At 40.9% G+C, this 21,159-nt stretch overlaps 2 protein-coding genes across 6 annotated transcripts in view; both read left to right on the top strand.

Moving 5' to 3' along the window:
- FGD6 (FYVE, RhoGEF and PH domain containing 6) overlaps window positions 1-15,242 on the top strand; it is a 74,090-nt gene extending 58,848 nt beyond the window's left edge. The window contains exons 15-21 of one of the 2 annotated variants that reach the window (XM_027893464.1): window positions 1,943-2,045; window positions 2,563-2,709; window positions 3,531-3,633; window positions 5,184-5,311; window positions 6,919-7,047; window positions 9,480-9,628; window positions 12,097-15,242. In XM_027893464.1, coding sequence (XP_027749265.1) covers window positions 1,943-2,045; window positions 2,563-2,709; window positions 3,531-3,633; window positions 5,184-5,311; window positions 6,919-7,047; window positions 9,480-9,628; window positions 12,097-12,133 — 796 coding nt within the window. In that variant the 3' untranslated portion in view covers window positions 12,134-15,242. Of the gene's footprint in view, window positions 1-1,942; window positions 2,046-2,562; window positions 2,710-3,530; window positions 3,634-5,183; window positions 5,312-6,918; window positions 7,048-9,479; window positions 9,629-12,096 lie in introns of those variants that run through there. The other variant, XR_003572324.1, reaches the window with a different exon arrangement.
- A 3,977-nt stretch (window positions 15,243-19,219) lies between these two features.
- NR2C1 (nuclear receptor subfamily 2 group C member 1) overlaps window positions 19,220-21,159 on the top strand; it is a 51,415-nt gene continuing 49,475 nt past the window's right edge. For 2 of the 4 annotated variants that reach the window (XM_027893468.1, XM_027893465.1), the window contains exon 1: window positions 19,220-19,342. Coding sequence is in view for 1 of the 4 variants with exons in the window: in XM_027893467.1 (XP_027749268.1) it covers window positions 19,973-20,011 (39 nt within the window). In the remaining 3 variants the exon portion in view is untranslated. Of the gene's footprint in view, window positions 19,343-19,924; window positions 20,012-21,159 lie in introns of those variants that run through there. The other 2 variants (XM_027893469.1, XM_027893467.1) reach the window with 2 other exon arrangements.

Here is a 21,159-nt window from a genome sequence, read left to right as displayed (position 1 = left end):
TGTGATGTGTGCCCATAGCACACGTATTTGCCAGTAGGAACCATTGCTGGGGCTCTCTGCAGTCCATTTAAAGCTTTCTACTGTTATGTTAAATATCAAATAAATAAATAAAAATAATAATGTTTGAAAACCCTGCTACTTTAGTAAGCAAATCACTTTTGGAAGTGAAACTGGAGCTGCAGCAGGGGAAGCAGCAGGGCTGGGCCGCTGTGGGGGGAGGACTGGGAGTGACAGTGGAAGAAACTGCCTATTTTGCTGCAGCAAACCATTACATCAGTTCAGTTGCCAGTGGCACCACCTTTGCTCTTAAGTTCTGAAGGATTGTAAACAATCCTAAAGGCTAGCACTAGCAAACCTACCAAGCACAAGCTTCCTACTGAAATATTGGGGTGTTAGCTGCTCCATAAATAGCAATCTCCACATGATGGGGGGGATGCTTAATCTCAAAAAACTGTGCCAACTTTAAATTTAATTATTTAATACAGTTACAGGAATCCAATTAAATGTAACCAGATTTTGAAAAAAGCCAAAGAATTGATTAGAGTTATGAATATTACATAGTTAATGCAGACCAGTTGTTCTTTCCGGATGAGGAAGCAAAAGCAAATAAACTGAACAAAATGTTCCACTCAGATGGTGAGATATTGGGACAGACAATAATACATTGCTTTGCCCTTGCCTGTATCTTATTTCCTCTCCTTTTGTTCTGATTTTGTTGTTGTGTGTGCTAGATATTTTTTTTTCTGCTCATGTCTCACAGGCTTCCCATGTGTTTACCTTACTAGATTTGTCCTCTCTGATTCTCTATAGTACTCAGTTTCACCCAATTCAAAACCCCAGCTCAAAGTATTTTCCTCGAAGGCTCAAAGATGATAAAAACTTCCAAATCCACCTACAAAACCATTATACAATAATGGTTTAGTTAATTGGTGCTAGACCCATCATTAGTGTAAGTCATTGCTTTTTTCTTCCCCGGCTTTCCTTTCTGTATCTTTCTATTCAATTACTTGGATTAAACAGATTAATTTATTGGATACCACTCAAGGAGTTTGGAATGGAAAAAATGTTGGCAATGGATACTTGTTCAAATTTTAGAAGCCCTTTTCAAAGCTGGCATGGCATCTTAAACAAGCAGTCTAGCTGTTCTTCTGCCACAAAACTGCTTCATCTTTCTCAGAGCCTGCTCCGTAGTGCTGGCACAAGTAGTTGTTCAGCTGTGTGCTGAACTCAGTTGGTAAATTGATCCACAGGAAGGATAGGTCAAAGATTTGATGGCTTGCTTTAATATGGATTTGTTTCCCAGCCTAGCCCACTGCATAACTACGTGTGTTCTGGCACAAGGGTGCACTTAAGATGCAATGGCTGAGAGAAAGGATAGTAGGCTGCCCTTTGCAGCAGGAACAGCATGGATTTGTGAAAACAGTGGTGTGCCCGTGGCTAGAGGACATGCTTTGCAAGTGCACATAATCCAGTATAGCTGCAGCCTCCTGCTGTACTGGGCACTCCTTACTCTCTCTGCTCCTTGTGCCATGCCACTTTAGCCTAATGTTTTCCTTGCTCTTGATTAGTGATCCACCAGCTGTAGGATAAAGAGATAGAGTAAGCTCATCTGTTTATCTCTTTAGGTTAGCTCATCCAATGGAAAATTTGGGGGAAAAAAAAAGAATTATGTAAAAGTAGCATGACCTGGTAGGAGCAGTCATAACTTATAACAACAGACACAGAAATCTTTTTTAGTATTAATCAACACAAATAACTAACATTGTGCAGACGGTTAAAAAATTATGCCAGTTTTAGTAGGAATTTGGAATGGCCTATAAAATGAAGTTGCAAGAGAGTACGTCAGTGTGTAATAAAGATAATGAAATTCTAATCAGCATTTGCTTAATTTTAAATGTTAATAATAATAAACTGGTTTTGTGGATTTTTTTTACCCCAACAGTTCTGCTACAGAAAGAGATGAGTGGTTAGAAGCTATCTCCAAGTCAATTGAAGAATATACAAAAAAGAGAATCACATTTAATCCCAGCAAAAGTCTTGAAGAGGTATATCAAAAAATTATTGTTGGTTTGTTCCCTTTGTGAATATAAAGTTTCTTACAGGTGTTTAGAGAAACAAGAGGTGTTTCATGATGAATAATAAAACGGGATGGTAAATGATAAGTGAACAGATGATAGAACAGAATACTATTTCATAATGTTATTTACCTCATAAATTTAAAATTATTTTCTTCCTAAGAACCCAAACCAGCTTTTGCATTTCTCTTTGTAATCTTGTAATTAGAAAGATGAAATGAAAAGATTTTAAAATAAAGCAGTGATTGATACAAGTAGGCTGATAAAGCTTGAAAGTCATAAAGCCGTTGTGAACTAATTAAATGCAGCTCTTTTGTCAGGTTTGCATTATAATGGTCACTGATGAAATAGTAGATAACATTTAAGACCATAACAATTTATCAGAGAAGGCTTTCCAACGTCATTAGCATTTTCCTATAATCTCTGCTAAATACTAATCTTATTTCTCATCACTGAATGTGAAGGTATTCTGCTTATGTTCTCTCAGGCAGATCCAGAAAAACAGGAAGAAGACAGCCCACTGGGATCAAAGGCTCCGATCTGGATCCCTGATACCAGAGCCACTATGTGTATGATCTGTACAAGTGAATTCACATTGACGTGGAGAAGGCATCACTGCAGGGCATGCGGAAAGGTTGGGTGATTTTGTGATTGCCTTTTCTGTTAGTCCTTCAGGTTCCTGGTGTGACAAACACAAAAGGAGTCTCATCACACAACTGCTTTTTTGAGCAAACACTCTACTATGTCACAATTATGTGCATTAGAAACAATGGGTTGGGGTTGGTGGGTTTGGGGTTTTTTTTAAGGCAGGTCTTGAATTTAACCAATGTTCAACTGTCAGCCTGTTACATGTTTTTTATTTTGCATTCTAGGGTGCTATTTATGGTTGCTTTTGCAGTTACATAATAGAAATGAATGCTAGCTGAAATAAGGAAATATCTTCTTCATTAATTTTCATAAGATAAATCATGATTTTTGTTTTTAAGTTAGTACCACACTTGTTTTATATTTAACACTTATGAAAGATACATCTAATAAACCTTTATTTTTCTTGTTTTAATCAAGTGAGAATACAGAATTAGAATTCAATGCAGTTGAGAAATCATCAAGAGAACAATGACTTTTTAATTATTTCTTTTAATTTTTTTTATTTAAAACAGTCAGTAACACAGTAGGCTTATTCTGTTATATCATGAATTGTTAACTTTGGCTTAATGAGTTGTATAATTCGGTGAGGTTTTTTTAATATTTAAACTTATCACTTAAGAGGAGGAACAGGCAGCATGTTGAACATAAAGACACAGGAAAAATCTAAGATCTTAAACAACTTTTACTATAAAATTGTGCCTATTTCAGGCATGTTGTGGCCTTAACAGTGCTGAAGTGAATATCTTTCGAGTATTTGCTTATTTACAGCTGCACATCATGTACAATAATGGTTTTATTTGTTTCCAGATTGTCTGTCAAGCTTGTTCATCAAATAAACATGGCTTAGACTATATGAAAAACCAGCCAGCAAGAGTATGTGATCATTGCTTCAGGGAACTACAAAAACAAGGTAAAGAAAATCTTCACAAACGGTCTTTTTTTTGTGACCCTTATTAACATGGTATGTCTGTGCCATCTTTACTGCTGGGTTCAAGTGTCTAATTCTGCTTGTGCCTGAAAAGCGATAGGCATCTGAGATTCTAAGATGCCAAACAAGCTAGGAAATTCATTTGCAATGCATTGGCTCTTCCTTCCAGAAACACGTATGCATTTACCTTACAGTAATGATATGGACCTTATGCCGCTTTCCTTTTGAGATAAGTAGTGTTACATTGCTTTTCTTTAATCACAGGGTACAAGTGTACATTAAAGTCCTTGCAGCTTATCGTGACCTTCCAGTGGGTTCATGTGTACTTTTTCTCTCTGTAACTTGAATGCCCATAAACTTCATTTTTGACAGCTAAGCTGCTGAGATAGCTAAGCTCTGGGGCTCTGTCAAAACACAAGCTTTCATCTTATTGAAGCTGAGTCTCTTCAACCTCAAGCCTCAGCTCATCTGGAATTCAAGAAGTTTGACATATCTGTACCTCAGTTCAGAAGGCAAATTCCTAACCACTGCCTACTGAACACTGGCAGCATGGATTTCAACATAAAACACCACAGCTAGAGCAGCTTTCATTGAAACGCTTCCAAAGAGTGTGGTGCCTTATGGAAAACAAGGGTTCAGTAGCCTGGTGGTAATAACACTTGCTTAGAGAGAAGGTCCAGGATCAGTGTCCTCACTCATCCTGAGAAAACTGAAATACCTCTCTTTGAAGAAGCTTCATATTATTATGCAGAAACAAATATAAAATCAATGGAGACACCTCCCAGTGAGATGGAAATCCAGTTCCATCTCACAGGAGTTGCTCTGAATTATGTCCAAATACTTTAGTATAAAATACACAAAGGAGATGTAAGCAGAAACTGAGAGTTTGCTGCCCTGCCCGAGGCTCCAGTTCGACAGAAGGTCTCTGGGATATTAGGAAATCTGTGACCCCAGTGAAATAACAAACCTATGGATCCCATGGGGATGCAGAAAGCAGCATCAATAACCCTTGAAGTGGCTGTGGGAGGCTGTGGTGATGAGGAAGGCAATTGTCTGCACCACCTGCAGGTGTCTGTGCTGGGCACTAGAGGCTGCTGTGCTACAGACAATGGCAGGTGCCTTAGGCTGGTAAAAGGGCTGCGGAGCAGATTCAATTCAGCTGGCAAATCCCCTGACTCTCCTGCTCTGCTCATTTTTTCAGAGCCTCACCAAGTTCAGGGACAACTCTAAAAGTGGATTTAATGAAACTACTCATTTCAGGTTGGGCTGTAAAGAAGTGGTGGGTGTGGCTAGAAAAAATGTGTGGTTTTTTTTTTTTAGTTTGATTGTGATTTGGGGCATTCTAACTCATGGTGTTGATGATAACACTGAAGCATTAATTCAGTGTTGAATTTAATGTAGTTAGGTGTTACTATTGAAACACTGTAATCTGAATAAAAATGCCAGCTGTCTTTAAGAAGAAAAGCCCAAGAATTAATAGCCTGTGTTTCATCTGTGACATGAAAGCAATATATTCATCCTGTGCATTTTAGATAACCAGTGCACTCCTAAGAGCGGATCCCCAGTCAACCATAAATCTCCATCAAGTGCCTTGTCTACAGTATTACATAGTATTCCCTCTGGAAGAAAGCAGAAAAAAATTCCTGCAGCCCTCAAAGAAGTAAGTGCATTATTGGTCAAAAGTGATGTCTTGGTATTATGTCATCAATATTAACAACGGAAAAAAAATTCCATAATTTAGCCATCTTCTCTGGAAGCAAAAGTCAAAATGTATCTGTATCTGTGGTTTGGCCTTAGTTTTAAATAGGCAGGGACATGAACTATGAAGCAGTGTGTAAACTGCATGAACACCTGTGAGATTGTGATTCAGATGGATAGTCAAAATTGTAATTTCTTTCTTCCTTCCATATGTTTCCACCTCTGCACCAACTGTCAATGAGAAGACTCCTACACCAACTCAGGTCTTGGCTTATGATTAGGAAAGGTAGATCTAAACCCTACCTCTCTGTATACACTGGAGGTCTTGTGAATGGGAAAAAGTGATTTTTCTCAGCAAGTCTGCAGATGACACCAAGCTGTGTGGTGCAGTTGACATGCTGGATGGGAAGGATGCCATCCAGAGGGACTTGGACAGGCCTGAGAGGTGGGCCTGCATGAACCTCATGAAGTTCAACAAGGTCAAGCACAAGGTCCTGCACACGGGTCAGGGAAATCCCGAGCACAAATACAGGCTGAGTGGAGAATGGATTAAGGCTTGCCCTGGGGAGAGAGACCTGGGGATGTTTGTGAATGAAAAGCTCAACATAACTCAGCAACGTGCACTTGCAGCCCAGTAAGCCAGTTGTGTCCTGGGCTGCATCAAAAGCAGTGTGGCCAGCGAGTCAAGGGAGGGAATTCTTCCCCTCTTCTCTGCTCTGGTAAGACCCCACTCTGCTGCATCCAGCTCTGGGGTCCCCAACATAAGGGCATGATAACGCCCAACATAATAAGGACAACGTAAGTCCAGAGGAGGGCCACTAAGGTGATCAGAGGGCTAGAACACCTCTCCTAATAGGACAGCATGAGAGAATTGGAGCTGCTCAGCCTGGAGAGATCTCTGGGGAGATCTTGGAGCAGCCTTCCAGTACCTGAAGGGGGGCCTACAAGAAGGCTGGAGAGGGACTTTTCACAAGTGATAGGAAAAGGGGGACACTCCTTAAGCTGAAGGAGGGTAGGCTTAGTTTAGACGTTAGGAAGAAATTCTTTACTGTGAGGGTGGTGAGAAACTGGAACAGGTTACCCAGAGAGGTTGTGGACTCTCCATTCCTGGAAGTTTTTGAGAACAGGCTGGATGGGGCTTCGAGCAACCTGGTCTTGTGGAAGGTGTCCCTGCTCATGGCAGGGGGGTGGAACTAGATATTCTTTAAGGTCCTTTCCAACCCAAGCCACTTTGTGATTCTGTGATTCTTCTGATGTAGGAATGTGTGTTCTCCAGCTGTACATGGTCCCCAGACTTTCAGCCCTCTCTTGTCCTGTTGCATTCAGTTTAAGTTCCAAACCTTAGTGGCAGTGGAAACCTCTCTTCCAGACCAGATAGATGGTAGCAGACAAAATAATTGTTCTTTCAGCCATGTAAGCTACTTAGCAACGTTAACCTGAGAATCTGGTAAGAATTTGAGTCTTTGACAGGCAGGACTCTGGAAATCTGCTTTAAAAAAAAAAAAAAAACCTGTACTGTGAAAACTTGTACTCTTAGGGTTTTTTGATTCATTTGGTTTTCCTCTTCAGGTTTCAGCAAATACAGAAGACTCTACAATGAGTGGCTACCTACACAGATCTAAAGGCAGTAAGAAACCATGGAAACACCTATGGTTTGTTATAAAAAATAAGGTGCTATACACATATGCTGCTAGTGAGGTAAGAGACTACACGTTAGAAATAAAATATCCAATGATAATACTGTCTTTGTAACAAAGTTGTTTATTTTTATGACCTAGAAACAAGCTATAGAAGTAGAACACCTTACAGTATCTGATCTAACTATGAATGCAGTATTTTGAAAAGCCCCAGTGAGCTTGATACCATAATACATTGATATAGCTATGCTGTTTCTGATTCCACATCTAGTTTGATTACCTCTACACTGCAAACCATTGCTCAGTTGTAGGTATGTTCTGAGTCAGCTGAATACGTGGGGGGTCTGTTTGGACGCATCACAGTGTGCTAGTGGCAAAACCAACATTATAAAAGCATCTTGAAGTATGTTGTTCTGCAGTTCCATAAGGTCTTTTGAATGCTTGGAAAATGAGCAAGCTAAATCTCTTTACTTCTCCTCAAACTGTTGTTTTCAGCCTGGAGTTGTTATTTGATACACAATGATGCAGTAGAAAAAAAAAGAAAAAAATGCATTGTAACTTATGACATTTGCTTTTTTTTATTTAGGATGTGTAGTCCTATTGCAGTGTGGAATAATTTCTATTTAGTATAAATATGTGTGTATGGGTGTGTATATATATAAAAGCTCTGCACATCCCAGTATGTGCTGAGGATGTAGTCTTACTGCATCTTTGAATGTTTTGTAATTTATATAGATGTATTGTAGCACCAGAAGATATTGGGCTAATTTTGTATTATATGTTATGGTTTGCTACTAGCTTTCAAGAGCAAAACATCCAAAGCATCTGTTTAAAGGCATTGCTATTCCACACTTTCTTTCAAAATGTAAGGCCCAACCTATCCAGGCCATGTAAAGAATTACCCTTCTTCACCCTCACACCACATCTACTCAAGTTATTTCCTGGTTTGTGCTCAGAGTTGTTCCTGTGTTGTTCCTGCCAACCTTTATTTTTAGAACTTCTGAATTATGTCCAAAACCTGTGATGTTATTTCCACTACAGTATTAGCAATATTTAAAAAAAAAACCACAAAGTAGTTCTAAAAATAGCTTAAATAATTATGTAGAAAAAATTACTTTTACATCAATTAGAAAAATACTTGTGAGCATTGTGTCTCTTCTGTTAGTTGCAAAGGAGACTTTGGCAGAGGTAAAGAAAGATATATTAGTCTGTGACAGTCACCTTAAATTTTCTTTGGCTTGGCTTGCTCTGAGGTATCAACCTTACAGAGTAGCTTCAATTTGCAGCTCACAATCACAAAATTAACTCCTTCCTATTTTCTTTGAACTGAGGAAAATCTGTCCTTATTTTTCATCTTGATGAGCCATTACAGGAGACATTGGTTATAGAGTCTTAAGGGAAGGTCCAGTGTTTTGTTAGCCAGGAAACCTCACATAAACTACTTACATGAGTTCCAAGTGATATAAAGATCTATGGTAAAAAACCCCACCTATTAGTGGTAAAAAGACCTGAGATAGCGAAACAGATTGCTCAGCCTTCCTTGATTTTCCAGTATAAAGAAATGCTGTTTTCACAGGACACTGTCGTTTCATTGTAGAGGCAATTACCAAAGTTGTCACCTGACTTGTCAGTGTTTATATACATTCTTTGGTTTTTTAGCTTTTTTTTTTATTATTTCTATCCATAAGCATTGCAGAACCTTGCCTAGTTACAAAACACCATTTTGGAATTTGCACAGGATAAAAATAGTTGGGGTTTTTTCTCTTCCAAAAATGCTGTGTATTGTATTCATTAATTAAAAGGCAAGAGTATTTAAAAATAAAAAAAAATTAAAAGTAAGTACTTGAGAGAAATGAGGAAGGGGGAAATTTCATTTTTAGCCAGGTTTTGAAACTAAAAGAGAAAGCAAAAAAGTACAGCTTCTCTTGCTGCTCTTTCCTAACCAACCATTTGTGAACACTCAGCAACTGTGTTTCCCCCTATCCTTCTAATTTCCAGCAACAGAAAGCAAAACAAGCTTAGCCATTCAAAGTATTTGGAACTCGACTGCAGTGCTTGGGAACATAGGTTGCACCCATAGCTCCTCCTTTTGGCACATTCAGTGCAGTTAAGAGCATCCCACTTCACTTCTAAGGTTGTTGGAGAGAGCACTGGGGTTGATGGACCTTTGGTCTGCTGCCTGGTGGTAGTTGATCTTTTGATATAAGAACTCCTTACCAGAAGAATGATGAGACTACACAGTAGTCTCAAGGTAGATGTTATCAGGGAAATGAAAAGAAGATCAGCAGTGTTGAAGTCTACGAGGTTTTGTTATTTCCAGATTCATGCACGGAGAAGATAAAAAGCGGCATTTTTGCATGTCTGTTTATAACAACTTTTTTGTTTTATAATCTGTTGCAGTGGTATGGTATATGAATAAAGTCTAAATGCATGCCTTAGTATGTCTTGCAAACTCTAATTTTGTCTTGTTTCCTTTTTTCCCTTGTTAAATAGGATGTGGCAGCATTAGAGAGCCAGCCTTTACTTGGATTCACAGTCAGTGAAGTAAAAGATGAAAACTCAGAGTCTAGAGTGTTCCATTTACTGCACAAAAACACTTTATTTTACATATTCAAAGCAGATGATCCCCATTCAGCTCAAAAGTAAGAAAACTATTTGAATTCATTTCTGTTACGTATTTCTAGAAAATTCAGAAGTGGTGAGTGTTCGTAATCACACGTTAAACATATGTACAAAAGATCCATATTATATTGTATATAAATGGAAGTTTTAAATTACTTAAAACACAAGGTTCTGGTTTCATTAGGACTTCTGAAATGAAGGAAGCAGACTCTCTTCTGGAAAAGACTGCATGTAGGAGACTGGAGAGTCAAAGATAAAATAAGAAACCTTTATTTTTCCTAGCCTATTCCAGAAAATGCGTTCTAAGAATTAACTGATATGTTCTTTTTTTATTTTCACATATTAATGTTAGTTATTTTTAATGAATATATGACAGTGAAAAATTAAGCAAACACTAAAATGTATAGGACCAAAGTTTGAAGTGCGTGTGCAGATGTGAATGAGCACCTAGGCGTGCTTAATACGTTCAGACCCAAGGCTTGAATTCAAAGAAAGTTTACACAAGCTGTTTCAAGTCCTGCTGATGTGTCTGAATTTGGAGTCATATTTATCAATTTATATATTATGTGTGTTCTATATAAAATAACACAGAAGCTTGGTCATTAATCGGTAGAAAACATTTGTTACATGATCTTATAGTAACCTAGAAATGAGCATAAACGGAATACATGTAAGCTATCTTTCCTACATACCTGTCTTATCTGACTGGTTTCACTGCAGTTTTGCCAAATGAATTTTATGTTAATAAGTAGATTTTATGCACTAACTAGTCCATTATTAATACTTAAGCATTCAAATGGCTCCAGGTTTCTGCAAATAGAGAGATTCTAAAAAACAAGTTGCCCAGGACAACTGAAAATTTTGAACTGCTGAGAACGTGCTTAATGACACTTCTTTACATTAAAAAGTCTGAAAGTCTTTATTTGATTTTGGGGAGTATTTTGTGCAGATGCACACAAATGTTTCCTTGTTCATTGAGACACTGTTCTGTTGTTTCCCATGTCCTCATTTGCACTATATAAAACAAACTAAAAAACCCCAAGACATTCAATAGCTTTGTTTTTCTATTCAGACAATGGCTTCTGTCATCAGTAGGAAAACTTTAAATTGAACATACTGTATTTTACTGAGGCTAGGAATAACATTAAGTACCTTGAATTTTGAGCTTTCTCCAAGTATTTAATATGCTTATGAGATTTATGCTGAACCTCCAGAATAAATGCTGCTTTGACAGCACTAAAAGGAAAAACAAAGAACGTGCCATTGGTCTGTTTGCATCAGGGGACACTATTTTTTCCTGACAGGGCCAAAGAAATATCTGATGCATTTGTATGACTAGTGCAGTAATAAATTTTAAAAGTTGTTTATTTTTCAGTGAGGTTTTAAAAGTCCAGTGCTTAAGCTGTTCAGGGATTTTTTTTTTTTAAATTGTATTCCACTTTGTTTTTAATGTATGGATGGCAGTGGAAAATACAGTGAGCCCTAAAAAGTAAGGGGTAGATGCTTGAGTTCTGTGTGCAGACAGGCATGAGCACTTATACATGCTTAATATGTTCATACCAAAAGCTTGAATTCAAAGAACATGCACACAGTTACAAAATTAAATGCTTGGGGCAAGGAAGAGCCAACATCTGTGAATAATGTTTAGGTACCCTGTGAATACTAAGAAAGGTTTGAATTTCCATGATAAAGATAAATACAGTCTTTGTGTCATGCAGTTCTTGCAAGATTTTCACTCAGGAAAAACAATCATCATTATGTCGGCCCCTTAACTTCACATACACAGAGTTCAGCCCTCACTCAGAAGACAGCATTATTCCATTTTTTACTGTATTTGTCCTTGTAGCATCAGGGTGCTTCAGGGACTTTGATTTTTAAATCCTTGAGAAGGTGAGGATGTTTATCACCCTCCTAATCAAGTAGGAACAGAAACCACGGCTATAGGGAGTAAAAGTAGCTGAATACTAACTTTGAATTTCCAGTTTTAGACACCTTGGCTCAGCTGTTCGGGACTTCCCCCTACCTGCCACCTCTTCCCTCAGCCCCACTAGTCATCGGTAATGCCCTCGTACCTGCTGCAAAAGCAGAGGGCATGGATTATGCAGACAGATCCCTCAGTTACTGTAGTGTCCTGATTCATCCCAGGTCATGTTTGCAGTGAAATAAGAGAAGGCAGTATTGGGGTTTTTTAAAGTATGCAGAAGTTTGGCATATTGTACTTTTTGAGGATTTGATTTGCCAGCTTCACCTGTCCTTCGTGCACGTAACTTCAGTATGGGAGAGGCACTCAAGAAAGTTTCTATGGCCTTGTACCAACACTTAGTATGTCCCCAACGAGCTTTGTATGTTTGGACTCATTGGCATTTGCACTCACAGATCAACTGGTAATGAAAGTATGATGTTACTTCTTGTGGGAATCTGTAGCTAAGTGACAAGTGAGATTTATTCTTTTATCAGCAACTTCCTAACAGTGTTTATTTTCTAACAGGTGGATAGAAGCTTTTCAGGAAGGCACTGTATTATAGCAGTGTCAGCATCATGTCTGCAAGTTTAAAGGAAAATATCCAAGGATGGTGGTAAAACAGACCACAGCAACTGTTCGGTGGAACAGAATCCTGCCGTCTCAACCTACACAAAATTGTATATTTGTCAGGATTAGGAGTTGTTGCATTTTTAGTGTAAAGTAATATTTTTTTAAAGAATTATATGTATTTCTGTGTTGATACAAAATGTGTTATTTATTAAATTCCAATGTTTACTTTAATGGGCAGAATTATTTGTGAGGTCTGCACTGAGGTCCAAAATGCCCATGTCCTCAGAATGGCAGATTCATAAACTTTATGCTTTTTAAAAACAACAAAAAAAAAGGCAAAACGCAAAACAGATCTGTTGCAATTGTACAGTTCCTTGTGATTTGTGTATAGGTCTTGAGCTGCTGATGTTCACTTCATTTAGCAAGAACAGATCAGTATAGGAATTTCACAGATTTTGGATCTTTGTTCGCTATGTAAGCTCCTTTATGAGAAGTTGTATGATATTGCTGCTCCTTTCCTTGAATGGCAGTTGAAATCTTGCATACCAGTTCATTAAAACAGTACAACAAATTCTGTATCACAAAAGCAAAATACAGTTCAATTATTAAAAAACAGAAAAGGGAAAACTATTTTAAAACAGACTTTGCAATTACAGGGATAAGGCACTAGAGCTCTTACAGTGCTACAGAAGCCAAAGAGACTAAATGAGTTATCTTCAATAAATTGGAGGACATATTATCTTTTATGTTTCCAGTAGTAATTTAAAGCAGAGTAAAAATACATTTCTGATAATCAGAGAAAAGACAAAATATCTTATTTGTTTCAAACCTTTGTGTCAAATGAGTTCTGTACACAATATGAAACACTGTATAAACTATTGTTCAAAGAACATTAAACAAATATATGCACCCTCCTCTCCCAAAATTTTAAACTATTGTATATTTAAATATTATTTTTAAACTGGAATTGCCATACTGAGACAACACAGCTTTCTTATTGCAGAAGGCATTGAAAATGCATACCATTCTTTGAAATATCTTTTGTTTACAATATGATTTGTTTTCTTTGACACTTTAAAACACAGTTCAGTTTTAGGTGTTTGGGTTGTTTTTTTTTTTTCTTTAAGAAAATCATCAGTATACCTCATTAGGAAATACTTACTGATGATTCTGGTGCATTTACTCTATTTAACTTTTGAAAGATTTTTAACACTGTAGTAGCATAAATGGAACTAGGACTATGAAAACCACATAAAAGGAAGCCATTTTTATGTCAAATGAGATGCATGTGTAGTCAGTTAATTTTACTGAATGAAACACTTGTCGGTAGTCCTCTGAATCAAGCTGGTTTTGGTAACAGAATCAAGAGCCATTAACTTTCAATTAATAGTTTGAATACACATTAATAGATATTCTGTGGCCTAACAGTAGAAAGAGAATAGATGATAGAACAGTTAGTAGTTATGACAGAAAGGCCAAGAGTGAAAATGCAAACCAAAATTCTCTTATTCCCTCAAATACCTCAAGGTTAGGTCTAAGATACTAACAGAGCTCTGAAGAAGCTTGATTTCTTAGACCTTCTGTTAAGTTAATGGTGGGCTTGAAAGTCAAATGCTTCATATTAATCATACAAATAATTTCATTGGCTTTGAGCATTTTAGTAGAGTACCTTATGAATCAGGGACTTAAAGCCGTAGATCTGACTTTCCTCAGGAACACTAGAGGTTTGACCAGATAATTTTGGAAATACAGTAGGACTGATCAAAGCCATTATTCTCTTTTATTGTAATACAAATGTGCTAAGTGAATACTTTTCTCTTGTTATATATAAAGGCTTTTACTTAATTTTCAAAACCAGCTGCTCACCAAGCTAAATAAGTTATTAGCATGTCTCTTCAGAATGATTTCTGACATGGTTTTTACTGTATCCAAAACTAAACCGATACCAGTGTAATATAGATGTCATGTGGCTCTTCCTGTTGATAGTATCAAAGGGAAGAGCTTCTTAGTATTTCCACAGGGACTGCACACCAGTGAAGATGGCAAATCATGAACCTGCAAATGAATCAGAAATTTGGCTAGGAGCCAGCTAATTTAATTTCAGTTTATGGTTTGATATTTTCCCTGCTGCAAAAGAGAGCAATAAAAGTCAAAACATACTGAACAAGGTGCCCAAATTCTGCCTCATGTGTGGCATTAAACTACCTCTAGAGGATTTGGTGCAGAGTGAGAAAATAGTTTAAAATGTTCTGTGAAAATCAGAGGACTTCTTCCAGAAGTAGCTGATCAATTAAAAAAATCTGTGACAGAAATAGATTGGAACAGAGCCTTAAAAACAGTAGTATACATACTGCAGTCTAATTCTGTGTTAAACAAATTGTCATTGTAAACATGTTTGAATGTTTCTTTTCCTCCTTCTCCAGCATTAGTGCTTTATGTCATATGAGGAACCCACAACACAGGCATTTGCATAACATTTTCAGATGGTTGTTTTTCAAATTTTCCCTATTTCTCAGTTCACATCCCATTTTGATGCATTACCATCAAAAGTAAAGTATTTCCTTATTGATTTGACTAAACACTAAAGCACGACCAGAAATTTTTAGACACCTGACTACCTCTTCTTATAAGAATATAGTTCATAATTAATTTAAGATTGGTTAGGAGAGTATGAGACAAACATTAGGATTGAATATTAGTTCTAACATTTGTATTTGTGGATAAATTAAAGGTTCTAGGATCCTGAAATCTCTTTAACTTAAAACTGTATTTTGTGCCCAGAGAACTTAAAACAAATGGATAGCTGAGCAGCTATGGAACACATTTTACTAAATACATTTTGTGCATGGAAACGTGATTATTACACTGTGTTTATTACATCACAATGTAAAGAGATGTTTGGAAAGACACATTTGGTGCATTTGTTTGCATAACTGCTGTCTCCTGCATTTACCATCCAAATAGCCTTTTATTCAAAGCAGTCCTAAGTCATACTGTCTAAATGTAAGAATAGAATCTTTATTTTGTAAATGAAACCAGTTCAAAGCTGTAAATATTCCTGTTATTCATCATTTTTGTATAAATAAATTCACATTAGTTGAGTCTGCATCTTTTTTTTTTTTTAATATGTTCAGGTCTTACATATTATGTAATTTGTGTATTCAGTGATTTTCAAATGGCAGAATTTCTTACCATTATCCTGCACATCAGCCTTGCTTTAAAAATCATACTGTGTTTTGCCCTTACGAACAGAAAACAGCCTGAAGAGGTAGGCTGTGTGGATAGACTAACACTGCTGCTGGATCTGACCACCTGAAACGTTAGTTTTAAGCGAATTGTCCTGCTTACATCAGCCAAGACATTGGCTGTGGAACAGTGTGTAATGACACACTCTCCCTACTAAAATTGGTGTCTTTGCTAAAATATTTTCATCATCCTGCTCTCTCATCTTTCCTTAGTTGTCTCTTGCTGTCTAGTTCTTCACTTTTTTTTCCCTCTTCCCCAGCTCACCAAACTAAAAACCCATGCCTTTGCAAGCTCACAGTGTTTGTTACCTATAAAGCTCTTCCACAACTGGGTGCAGGCCCGTGCTGGACTGTGGCTTGCAGAGAAAACAGACCATCAGAAAAATTGCCCCTGAACAACCCCACCTGTAGGACACTGAGCAGAGGGGTTTTATCACTTGAAACCGCATCCCAGCTCTGGGGCATGACAGCCCTCCCAAGCTTCAGCAGCCCAGGAATGAACTAGCCCATGTACTATAAAACAGTGTGATTTACAGGTCTATGAGCACAGACACGAGCTGCAGCAGCTGACTAGAATATATTAAACCTTGAATACAATATTCTTGAACATACATCAGTGAAGACAAGATAGTTCTGGAGTATATGATACAGGATGAGAGGACTATTCTCTGAGCTTCCTGAAGAGTAGACATGCCCAGAGGAAAAAGCATCCTAAGAAACTATCATTCTAAAAAAAATTAAGAGAGTTGAGTCTATGTGAAGGTCAAATGGAGGGTGTTACATTAATAAATCCTGCTGTATCAGTAAAAGTATGCCTGAATCACAGTTTCTGTTGGCATCAGGTCCTGCACTTGGGTCTCAACAACCCCAGCAGGCCTGGGGCAGGCAGAACATGAGCCTGTGTGCCCAGGTGGCCAAGAAGGCCAATGGCATCCTGCCCCTCACTACAAGACAGGTGCTGGAGCAAGTCCAGAGAAGGGCAATGAAGCTGGTGAAGGGTCTGGAGCACAAGTCTGATAAGGAGCAGCTGAGGGAGCTGGGTGGGGTTGTTTAGCCTGGAGAAAAGGGGGCTTGGGGGGAACTTTCTCACTCTCTACAACCACCTGAAAGGAGATTGCAGCCAGGTCGGGGGCAGCTGCTTCTTTCAAATAACAAGGGACAGGACAAGAGGAAATGGCCTCAAGTTGTACCAGGAGAGGTTTACATTAGATATTAAGAAAAATTCTTCACTAAAGAGGTGGTCAAGCACTGGTACAGGCTGCCGAGGGAAGTGATGGAATCACCAGCCGTGGAGGTATTTAAAAGATGTGCAGAGGTGGCACTTTAGGACATGATTTAGTGGTGGACTTAGCAGTTGCTAAGTTAACAGTTGGACTCAATCTTATGAGGTCTTTCCCAACCTAAATGATTCTATGATTCTATAAGTATTTTAGCAGGGCCTGTAAGGTAGAGATTTTTCTGTCAGGTTAGATATGCTGCCTTCTTATACTTTTTTGACATATATTTGAAAGCAGTTTTTTGAAAACTTGCAGTAACAGCAGAAAGGGGTTTGCTTCTCTGCATGGTTTTGCTAGGGATATGTCTCTTGTAATCCTGGCTGACACAGCTAAATGGACATGCCTTCGTAATACAGATCAAGTATGAATTGGGTCATTTCAAAGCATGTTTTACTGGTTACAGTGACATTTCTGCTGTATTGAGGATATTAGAATACTTCGCTGAAGTAAGTTTTGGTGCAAGTTGTTTGATATTTGTTAAATGAAACTGCACTAAGCTCTGTCATTTAGCAAGTGGATGTGCGGCTCAAGCTAGTTTGCAAAGTGACAAGTACTGTAAATCAAGAGTGCTGCAATAGTTGACACTTTTAGGAAATGCTTAGCAAGTTAATTGCACCTATTTAAAAATTCTTCACCAAGTTCATTTGCATTTGGCATTTGGAAATGTGTTTGATCAAAAAGCAGAATATGATGCTTGCAAGTACTGACTGAACTAGTGATCTTGAGCTAGAGTAGATGCAAGTGCAGCTATGGGACTGGGAGTGGGAAGAAAAGCAGTAAAGGAATTGACAAGATAAGAGCGTGAATAATTTTATTAATCTTAATACATAAATTTGCTTGTATGCTTTGGGTTTTTTTCCTATCTCCGCTGCTTAGATGTTGATGCTTATGTCATCTGATTCAGTAGAAATGGCATAAAATGGTCTAAGTTATTTTCAGATTGTGAACTTGCACGTACAGCCCCGGTGGCCTACATGATCTTGAAGTTGCTGCTGATCTCTGACCACTGCTAGACCATCTTTGTTGAACAGATAGAAGACAAAGGGCAAAAAGGGACATATTTAAAGTATTAAACTCTTATTTAAAATCAAAGTCATTTAAAATAATTAGCATAAACGCAACTTTGATCCAAATGGATGGTGAGACACAGCCAGAACAGCAGTAAATTGTTCCTTTGGCACTACCCCAGCATGAACGGGCACTCCTTAGCAGCCAGGCTCCCCATCATCTTTCCAAAGGCTGTTCAGGGCAGCGCTGACACTTAACAAGGTGACTTGCTGCTGCCATGCAGGCGAAGCGCTGCTCTTTCAGACCTAGCTGGCTGAACTGCTACAGTGACTGCACCAAGTGCCATGTGTGCCTCCATCATGTTGTATGTTTCAATCCCAATCCACCAATCTCCTGCCTATGGATCTGCCTCAGGGGACAGAGCCCACCAAGCTCCCCAAGGCCAAAAGCAAACTGCAAATCCATGATGTTCAAAGCTGGCTCATCCTTGTGTCCATGCAGAGAACTGCAGTGGGGGTTTGGAGATTTGCGTTCCCCGCTTGATGGGCGTTACACTCGAGTGCTGTGTTCGGTTTTGGGCCCCTTGCTGTAAAAAGGACTTTGAGGTGCTGGAATGTGTCCAGAGAAGGGCAAGAAGGCTCATGAAGGGTCTAAAAGACATATCTTATGAGGAGCGGTAAGGGAGTTGGGTTTACTTAGTCTCAAGGAGGCTCAGGGTCTCTACAACCTCCTTCATGGCTCTCTGCAACCACTTTACTGGAGGTTGTGGGAGCCCCTGGTGGTCTAGAGGGCAAAGGCACTGTGCTGTCACCGCAGAGACCCGGGTTCGATTCCCGGTCGGGGCCACTCCCCGGGCAGATGGAGCTCGTTAGCCCATAAGGCAATCCATCTACGTCCTGAGGACCTCGCTGCCACCGTCCAAGCTCGCTTGGCCCCGGCAGATGAACCTCAGGATTAAAGGGTGGGCTCAGTTCCGCGCACACTGTCTCACCTAAAAAATCCAATGCGCAGGCTGGAAGGTGGAAAGACCTTCCCCGGATCTTCGTTCGCGAAGACTGGCCATTACAGGAGGTTGTGGTGAGCTGGGGGCTGGTTTCTTCTACCGCACCTTAAGTGAGAGGACAAGAAAGGGCCTTAAGCTGACACAGGGGAGATCCAGATTAGGTATTAGAAATAAATTTTTGCACTGTTAGGGTGGCCAGATATTGGAACGGGTTGCCTGGGGAGGTGATGCAGTCACCATCCTCTAAGATGTTTAAGAGGCGTCTGGGTCTGGCGCTGGGTGATGTGATTTAGGGGTTACAGTGGAAGTGCTGGGTGGACGGTTGGATTGGATGATCTTAAAGGTAATTTTCTGATTTTAGGCACTGCCGGCAGTGCTGTCGGAACGCTCGGCCAGCGCAGCGGTGTCCCCGCCGGGTCCCTTTGCCCACGGGAGCCCCCACCCCCTCTCTGGGCCGGGCCCGCCCCGTCAGCGCCCGATCCCCCCGGCCCCGCCCCCGCGCGGACCGGCGCGAGCGCGGGCGCAGGCGCAGACGCAGAGCCGGTGGCGGGAAGGGGCGGGGCGGCGGCGGGGGCGGGGTCGCGAACTCTGACCCCCGGGAGCGGAGCCGCCGCCGCCGCCGCCGCCGCCGCCAAACCGACCCGCCGGAGCGGCCGCGGGCCCGCCAGGTGAGCGAGAGAACCCCGGCAGCCCAGACACCCCTCCCGGCGGCGGCAGACCGGGGAGCGGCCGCGGCCGCGCTTAACGGTGCGGGCCCGTCCGGCTCCCGGCCGCCACCCCCGCGGAGCGTGGAGGGGAGCGGCGCCGCCCCGCCCCGGCCCCGGCGCGGCCCCGGCCCGGCCCGGCCCGGCCCCGGCGGCCCCGCGCCCCCCGACCTTTCACCTACAGGAACCGCTTGCCGCTCCCGCCGCCCGGCATCCGGGTGGCGCCGGCTGCCGCTCCCCGCGGGGCGGCGGGCTCGGGAGCCGCGGGGGGAGGCGGCGGCGGGCCATGGCGATGGTGATGGCAGCTCGAGCTGCGCCCTGGCCCCGCGCTGCCATTGTGTGCGGGGGGCGAGCGTGGCGCCGGCCCCGCGACGCCCCCGGGCAGGGCGATGCCGGGGCAGCCGCGGGGGCCGCAGGGCGGGCCGGGCCGGGCGGGCTGGGCCGGGCGCTGCGCTGGGGCTCGGCCGCAGCGCGTCTCCCTTTCGCCCCCCTCCCCGGCTCCCCAATCCCGGGGGGCACCGTGCGCTTCCCCGACCCTTCCCGCCACTCCGCCTGCCCACGGCATCGCCCCACCGGTTCGCTCCTCATATATATATGCCAGGCGGCTGTCTGGGTTTACTTATTTGGGTTAAGGTAGCATGTCCAGCGCGACACCCGGTATTATTTTTGTTGGGTCAGATGACCCTGCCGCTGTTTCTTATTTTGTCTCGTTGGATGGGGTGTTTCTTCAAAGCTGCAGAATTTGTGGATTCTTTGTTTCTTCGGTGTTGCCATATGTTGCTCTAAGTGTAAAAAGCACGGCCGTGTACCACAGGATGCGCTTACATTTACACGTTGTGGAGGGAATAGAGGAGATGCCATGTATTGTGCAAGTGAACTTGTGCAACAGGAGAGGAAAAAGTCTTGATACTGGTTTTACTGCAAGACGAGTGTGTGGACGTGATTCTTGAAAAACTGAGTTTGGATATTCATTCTTTTTATTTGCAGTCTCTGATCCAGAGATCCTACTGTCAGCAGAGTGGACTTGGGAAAGTGGTGTAGTAGCAGGAAGAGCTGCATCCACACCCATCATAGAAAAATAAGATGGCAAATAAGTTTTCTGTGGGACAGCTTCCTCGTTTTGGAATCAGCATTATATAAGTAGAAATAGAAATATCAAAGGGGTGGGAAAACATCACAGTTTCTGTGCTGGTTGAGGCAGCATTCATCTGGTGATACATTCTTCTACACTTGGTAATTTCGGATGGCTTTTTCTGTAACAGCATTTTTACCTGACAATAATTTTATGAATATTTCTCCCCACCCCACTTTAGGCCATGTAGGCAGTTGTGACAAAAGGTGTCCAGCAGAGCATTTGGCCCACCGCTTGCTCTTTGCTGTACAGCTTTGCTCAGGGGCACCTGTTTGAGGTCTGTGAAATGTATGACTGCTTCTCTCTGTAGGTCTTCCTCCAAGACATTGCAGACCATAACTGAGGTTACCCAGAGGGGTGTGCAGTCCTCAGCTGCTTCTGTGGTTCCTGCAGACTGCTCTGGCTGAATGGTTGGACACCATTTGCTAAGTCTGCTGCATTCTGCAACAACAGATCAAGATGCTTATTACAGAAGGAATCTATCACAGAAGATAAATTAACTAGCTTTAACTTTTTGTCCTCGATTCTTTTTAATATTTCTGGTTTTCTTACTGGTTGTATTTTCTTGTAAAATGTTCTCTTAAAGGGAACAAGTGTTGTGGGAGTTCTGATATCTTTAGGAATAGCCATATTACAGGCTCGATTGTTT

This window comes from Empidonax traillii, unplaced genomic scaffold (genome assembly GCF_003031625.1).
Source record: "Empidonax traillii isolate 1590-97213 ecotype Southwest subspecies unplaced genomic scaffold, ASM303162v1 scaffold389:size961896, whole genome shotgun sequence".
Lineage (NCBI taxonomy): Eukaryota > Metazoa > Chordata > Aves > Passeriformes > Tyrannidae > Empidonax > Empidonax traillii.
This window is presented reverse-complemented; position numbering and strand designations above follow the sequence as displayed.